At 38.6% G+C, this 7,778-nt stretch overlaps 1 protein-coding gene across 1 annotated transcript in view; it reads left to right on the top strand.

Moving 5' to 3' along the window:
- Window positions 1–1,070: 1,070 nt before the first annotated feature.
- Window positions 1,071–7,778, top strand: part of rgl1 (ral guanine nucleotide dissociation stimulator-like 1) — a 28,194-nt gene continuing 21,486 nt past the window's right edge. The window contains exon 1 of the mRNA XM_048209000.1: window positions 1,071–1,486. Coding sequence (XP_048064957.1) covers window positions 1,352–1,486 — 135 coding nt within the window. The 5' untranslated portion in view covers window positions 1,071–1,351. The remainder of the gene's footprint in view (window positions 1,487–7,778) is intronic.

Below are 7,778 nucleotides of genomic sequence, written 5' to 3'. Positions count from 1 at the left end.
CATAAAGTGAGCTCACTGTGTGTATACACGTCTGTATTCTGTGAAAAGCTCTAAACTTAGTGTTTAATGTCCTCCGGATTTTGCTATTTTGTTATTTTATGTTACTGATTCACATATCTGCTGCAGGCATTTTTGCAACAATCGGAAGTTACAGTTTCTAAACTCTGTGTCTTATTAACTGTCCCAAGAACTGTATGCCTTAACATATGTGTATTGGTTAGCTACTAATTTACTTATGGCTGACCAGTCATGCCACACTCAGAGCTATATAACCACCATAAATACTGGCCCTGTCCAAAACAATACCCTCAACCTTTGCTGTCGTCCTCTGCGTCGAGACCACCAAATCCAGTTCCAATATATATCAATGCATTTTCAAACTATGTTTTTTTCACCCCAGTCTAAAATATTAACTCACATGCTTGCTATCACACATTTCTGCTGAAACCTTGCCTTTGGTCCTAGTAACAAAGGCCACACTGCTGAATTATTGGTTAACAGGAAAGTTTCTTTACTAACAGCTACTGCCTAACTAGACAGCAGATGACTCCATCAGGTCGACTTTCAACCCTTATGGCCCGCATTCACATCAAGAACTATAACGATAATTATATTAGTGTCTACAACAATGCACAATATTGTTCTGTGTGCTGTCATTTTGTCGTTTGCTGCTTTAAATACTCAAGTTCTTTAAAGTCAGGTGAATTCTGACTGGCTGCTAATGTTTTTATCATTCATCAGCAGCAGAAAATCTTTCTGAAAGTGATTCCAATGATATTGTTCCTCTGTGTATTGTTATCGTTATAGCTGTAATGTGAACTTTTCTATATTCTAGAATTAGAATGATAAGCTTAAAAGAAACAGAACTAAACTATAGTGTAGAAATTTACTAAAATAACACTATTTTGTTTAAATCTCCTCTCAGTTTCCCTCCTTCAACACGAGACCGCTTTTCTCTCTTTTCCTCTCTTTCCCTCTTTCTGCACAATCTTGGTATTAGTGCAGGGGCAGGGCTTATCGCTCACCCCTCCTTCAAATTTGAAGAGAGAGAGAGAGAAAAACAATAGACTTTAATCACTCTTGTGGCCACAGCAGAGAAGCTGCCAACCTCTTCTCGAATTAGAGTGAGGTTGAAAGAGAGAGAGACTTTGTTTGTATGTGTTGGGAAACAGCAATTTTGGACTTCTAAACACAGATCTGTCAGACTTTTTCCACTTCACACAAAAGGACAAAAGGGCATGCTCTGGAATGCACCCCTGAGACAGACATACACATAAACACACAGGTCTTCATCACAGGAGCACCAGTTCTCTACAGCCCTGAGCATGTGTGGGCAACCTGGACGGGCATCATGATCTCGCACTACCCGCTGGCATCACTGCTCCCTTGGCCGCCCATCCCACACTGCCTGGACCTAGATGGAGAAGGCGGGGTGGCCCTGCAGAGGTACCAGCCACGGTCACCGGAGAGCAGCCCTCGATATTGGGTCAGTCACTTACATGTGTTTAAGACTGCTGTGATGGCATTTCTTTGTAGCTATAGTGCTTGTTTGGTGGTTTGCCTTTATTCACAACAGCATGTAAATGGACTTTATCTGAGTTGGGATGTGTTGTTTGGGGCCTTTCAGAGATATGGGATGATGAGAAAAAGAATCAAAAGTTAAATGGTCAGTAAATTGATTTGCATTAAACTTAATTTGTGTTTGGCTTTTAGTCTGCATAAATTCTTAAATCGTACTCATGCAGAAGTCTGAAAGTTGTATTTCATATTGCAATAGTTATGTATTCATGTAATTGCTGGAATTTAGATTTAAGTGTTTAGAAGCTGCAAATCCGAAAAAACATACCATTATATATTAAATAACGCTAAACAAACTATATGCACTAATATATTCTATTCATTTTTTTTAAATATAGGCCTTCTTATGACATATTATATATCTTTAAGTACAACTTGTCATATAGACAACCAGTCAAGACTGATACAAGCCATACAACACAGCACAGTAAATTGTAACCTGTTTGATTAACTAAAAATAACTTAGAAAAGTCATTTGTTCGGGAATCACACAATAGCATTGCTTTTTGTTTTGATTCACTAAAAAGAACTGGGAAGAGGATTCCAGCTACTGCTCGCCCTGTATGGATTCGGTTCACTAAAAAGAACCGGATCAAACGAGTCATTCATTCGAGAATTGGACTAAACTGGGGTGCGTTTCCCAAAGCGAACTATGGTCGCAAGTTCCGTCGTTACCAATAGAGTTCAATGGGACTTACGACCATGGTTTACCAACGATGCTTTCGGGAAACTCACCCCTGGTCTGAGGTGCGTTTCCCAAAGCGAACTATGGTCGCAAGTTCCGTCGTTACCAATAGAGTTCAATGGAACTTGTGACCATAGTTGGCTAACGATGCTTTTGGGAAACGCATCCCTGGTCGGCGCCGTAGATTAGGGTGGCGTTGCCGCGGATTAGAAGGTACAAACCTGGTACAAACGGAACGGAGCGCTATTCGTTCCGGTATTTTTTACTTTTTAAAACAGTTTTATATCGATAGACGTGTTTATTGAATGTAAATTTGTGTGTGATGACATCCTAAACTTGTTCATATCTAATAGCACTCATGTAACCTATTGTTGACCAAGTGCAATGCTGTGTCTAACTCTTTTGAATGTGAGCCAGTCCATTCAAGGAAGCTGAATCATCTTTAGAGGTGAAAAGGAAAAACAACAATGAATGTTTGCCTCAAGAAAGCCCCTAGCTATGTTTGGCCACATATAGCCCACGTTGACCAGCTGAATTTGTTAAGAGGATGGTGTGTGAGGTTGTGTGTAACCTATGTGGTTGTGGTAATGTGTGTGGGGGTTCAGAGCGGGGAAAGCTTTGTCAGCACTTTTTCAATAGTCACACACTGGAGCTGACCGCTGATGACTCTGTCTGACCGGCACTGACCAGAACAGTGTGTTTCAATTCAGGGAAACAGCGTCATTGTATCATAGAAAAGGAGACTCAGCATCATAACATACTCACTAAGCAGAGCACAGATTTGAGCAGTAAGGTGGAGTTATAAATGATGGATGCTGAGAGAGGGAGATGATAAGGGAATGAGAGTATATGAGTGTTTGACCTAAAAAAAGTTTTACCTACATCAGATTTGTCAAAACACATGCTAGGGGGTTTGTGAAAAAGTGAATAGAAAAAAATGTGATAAAAAATACAAATAAAATATAATATTTATCAATAAAAAAGTAATACAAATGAAATAATGGAAATAATATTTCACATTTTTTACTGTTTTTGTTCAAATAAATGCACCCTTGATGAGCATAAGAGACATTAAAGCATAAACATTGAGATCAACAAGTTTCTAAGCTCATGAGAAAGATAAATGGCCCAAATCTTTACTGGTAGTATGTAACGTTCATGGAGAATAAGACATATAGTGCGATAAAGAGAGAGATCCATCCTTATCCAGCATCCTGTCTCAAGTCTCTTCCTCTCACACTGGAGAGTTTCCGAGTATTGTTCCTCTGACAGCTTATTGTTCCTCTGACAGTGAGGCCATAGAGAGCTCCCTCGTCACTTTACCCTACGCTCACCCAAAGGAGTCCAGTCCACACACATTTTCAACATAGTTCACACACACATGCACTCATTCACATCTATTCAAACACATTCAATTAAATACCAAACCCGCAGATTTGCGCACATGCATAGACCAACACAAAATGACATTGTCTCCCACAAACGTCCCACAGCTCTGAAACTCTAATTTCTCGATTATGCTGTGTGGGACCCCCAGCCACCCTTCACCTCAGCCATGACATTCTCACTCACTCTCACTGTTCCCATTTCCAAGTTATCTCAGAATAACTTCACACCATTATTTTTCCCCTCCACAACTGCTTCAATCTGGAAACCACTTAATCTGCTCATTCAGAGACAAGAGAAGGTTGCATAACGCTTCAGCTTTCATGTTTATATCACTTAAAGCATTTTACTACTTTACCGTACCTACATATCATTAACCTGCTTCGCAGTTACAAAACCTGGTTGTTAAATTTTGATAGGGCCTTAATGGTCGTTAATGGCTTTGTTTTTGTGGCTTTAATGATGAAGATGGTGGCCAAAGTTCAAGTAAGAAGGGTCATAACGCTCTTCATCCCTCCCTGCATTCAGCCATAAATGCTGATATAGCTGCTGATTTTCTGCTTGATGCAGCAAAGCCTCGGCACAAACTTTTGTAGTCAAGTGATCAAGGACTGGGGTCAATGCACTTATATGTTCAGCCTATATGGCACAGTCCTGTTGCTCACTTTCACTCTGCAGAAGTCAATATGGGTCAGTGCCATAACACATTGAGGAAGCTTTGCGCAGACCGCAAGCGCGTGTCTGGAATTATGCTGAATATAGGAATCGCAAACTAAGCATTCTCCATTTCTGCATCACTTCTCTTTTTGTGATCAACTGTCTTTTGTGTGTTTGTTAAAAGAGACACTGATGGCTGGTTTCTAGCCGGTGTTTCCTTGCTTCGTTCAGTGAGTCACGCGTTGTGATGGAGAATTCAATTCATTAATTCAGTGTCACTAAGTTTTGCAACTGCTAACAAGAAAGCACAAGGCCTAGAGCTTACACAAGTGCTATAGTCATGAATTTAGTGTTTCAGTAGAGATGTGGTGCTCATGTGGGAGATGCAGGTTCGAATCTGGCTTATGTTTCAATCCAGTTACCTCTCTCTCACCTTGATAATGTTCTGTCCCCTCCCTGCTGTCTCAAAAAGTGTAAATCAGGGCTTATGGTTGACTTACTGGGGCTGCTTTGAGACCAAAAATTTTACTTTAATTTACATGCATTTTATATGCCAACTTAAACATTTGGTTTTTGTCTATAATATATATTGTATATTGTTTTTTTATATTGTTTTTTTTGCACTTTGTCTATCTTGTAAATTTGTATATTATTATTTTATTCTTTTTATTATGTGTCTTGTCTTGTCGCTGTCACTCTGTTGCACTGTGGAGCTTCTGTCACTAAAACAAATTCCTAGTATGTGTAAACAACATACCTGGCAATAAAGTTCTTTCTGATTCTGATTCTGATTTCTGTTATGCACTTTAGATTATTGTTGTAAATTCTTCTTAAAATATCTAGCAAATATATATGTCTTGCAGATATATACAAAAAAATTAAAATATAATTTAATCATTCTAATATTTTTTTTAATTTTGAGTAGTAGTGTATATAGATAGGATGAATAGAGATTTCCTTATATTACATGCTCTTTAGGTGTTGTAGTATTATACATGGATAGCATTCTCCATAGATGTGTCAGTCTGCATGACTGCACTATTGAACATTTGGTTCAATGAGTATATGATAATGGAACGAGTTGATAAACTGATAATATGACTGCTGTCACCCTCAGTCTGACATGACGCCTCAGGCTGAAGTCCAAAGGGGGAAAATCACTCAATTAGGGCAGAAAATGTATAACCCACATGTATAGAGCAAAGGGTTATACAGGGTATATCAGTATAGAGTGCAAATGTGTATATATAGCATAATGGAGAAAGCAAGTGTGCGAGTAATGTGTGTGTGTGTGTGTGTGTGTGTGTGTGTGTGTGTGTGTTAGAGGTACTGTAAAGAGATTGTGCTTGAGTGTGTGTGTCGATAAACTCTCATTCTGGGAGGTCTGTGAATCATCTTAGCTCTTGTAGATGACAGGTGTGGAACCACTCAGGTCAATGCAGCAGTTACACAAACACACACAGCCTTCTTTAGCCTCACACAGAAAAAATCATCATTCCCTCTTTCCTGATCCATGTCATGTGGCCTGGCTTACTGCTCCCTCTGTCAGAGAGGCAGGAAAAGAAAAAAGAAGGGATGAATAGAGGGGGCTGAGAAGCAGACAAGGTCAGGCCCAGTGATGTCCACTGGCTAAGTTATTTAACTGTCTGATCAGCAAACACTCTTGACAGACTGAATCAGCAAAATCACATTCAGACAGACTGTCTGAAAGACAGTGACAGGCTATCTATCTATCTATCTATCTATCTATCTATCTATCTATCTATCTATCTATCTATCTATCTGTCTGTCTGTCTGTCTGTCTGTCTGTCTGTCTGTGTCTGTATGCCATGTTTATGATTATGGTGGCAGATGGTTTTGCCAATTTGGGGGCCCAAACCAGACTTACCGCACTGGCTAATTAAAGCTTATTAGCTCTAGGTCAGAGGGGAAGATTAACAACACCCACTGACTCGCTGCAAACAACTGACCACCATATTAGTCATCAAAGAATGCCATCCAGGATTTTTAACCAATCCGAGAATATTAAACCCATACTTTAACGATTATGATAATCTTGCTGACTGTATAATCAGTCTGCCACAGTTCCTGTCAGGTTCTGTTATTATGATACACACAGGATTGACTTCTGGTAAAATCTCTGAACAGACTCCTTGCCAGCTGAGTAGCCTATAGTTAAGATGTATGCACAATATGTGTTGTGTTGTTGCTGTTGTTTTTTACCCAGATGTTTCACGTAAATGTAGAAAAACTTGATAAAATTAGGATTGATAGAAAACATTGTTGGTAAATGATGGAGAAGGTTGCATCACCCTGGATAAGAGAGATTGAGAACTAACAAAAGGGAGAATGACAGGTTTCTTGGATACAGTGTAAAACACTTAAATTACCATTAGAGCATATCATAAATCTTAACATTAAAATTCCTGGCCATAAAATTATTGTTTATTCTTTTCTCCTCTCTGAAGTTGCTAACTCAGCAGAATCATATTACACTGCCCTCTACTGGGAATGTAAAACAAAGGTATTGAGACACATAAACAGACACACACACACCTTGTTCTCTACACGTTTTCTCTGCTTCTCCCACACATGCACCATTCAGGAATAATATTTGAGTTTCTGGTAAGCGTGTTTCTGTGAGAGTTGCTTCCAGTCGTGTGAGGACGTTAACAGATGGTTTTGCCACATATTTCACAATGACAGAGTTTCCACTGTGGCATATTTTGCCTGTGCTTCTGATGGTGCTCAGTGGGGAAGATGCTGCTCTCTTCTTGTTGTTTTGTTTCAGTTTTCTTTCATCTGAAAACCCCAGGAGCTACTCAAGAACTTTCAGTTCTTCATTAATATCTGTCAGTTGATTACAGTAATGTTACTGCAATATTAAGCTGTGTTGATTTATAAGGTGGAAAAAACAACAGTTCACTCAACAAAAAAAAAAGAAAGAAGAGAAAACAGATGAAATTAATATATATATAATTAATATATAATATTGTATACAATGTGTAAAAGTGACAGTAAAGACATTTATAATGTTGCAAAAGATTTCTATTTCTTTTGAACTTTGTATTCATCAAAGAATCCTGAAAAAAAATGTATTATGGTTTCCACAAAAATATTAAGCAACACAACTGTTTTCAGCATTGATAATAATAAGAAATGTTTAAAAAATGCCAACCCCAAACTTTTGAACGGTAATGTGTATGCTTTTACAAACACATCCAATGATTTCTGTTGCATTAGACTGTGTTGATTTCTTGTGAATTTGATAAAAGTAAGCAAATTGCATAATAAAAATGATCACATGGTATCATGACAACAAGGGATTGCAGATTCTTGAGAACTGTGAATCACAGATTACAGTTAATCTTAAGCTTTTTTATCACTGCTGCAAATAACAAATGTCTAGGAAGAACTTGTGTTGCCTGGCACGTCAAAACACAGAGAGGTGCGCCACCATTGAAGGTCTCCT

This window comes from Megalobrama amblycephala, linkage group LG12 (genome assembly GCF_018812025.1).
Source record: "Megalobrama amblycephala isolate DHTTF-2021 linkage group LG12, ASM1881202v1, whole genome shotgun sequence".
Lineage (NCBI taxonomy): Eukaryota > Metazoa > Chordata > Actinopteri > Cypriniformes > Xenocyprididae > Megalobrama > Megalobrama amblycephala.
The sequence above is the reverse complement of the archived record's forward strand: the minus strand, read 5'-3'. Positions and strand labels throughout refer to the sequence as shown.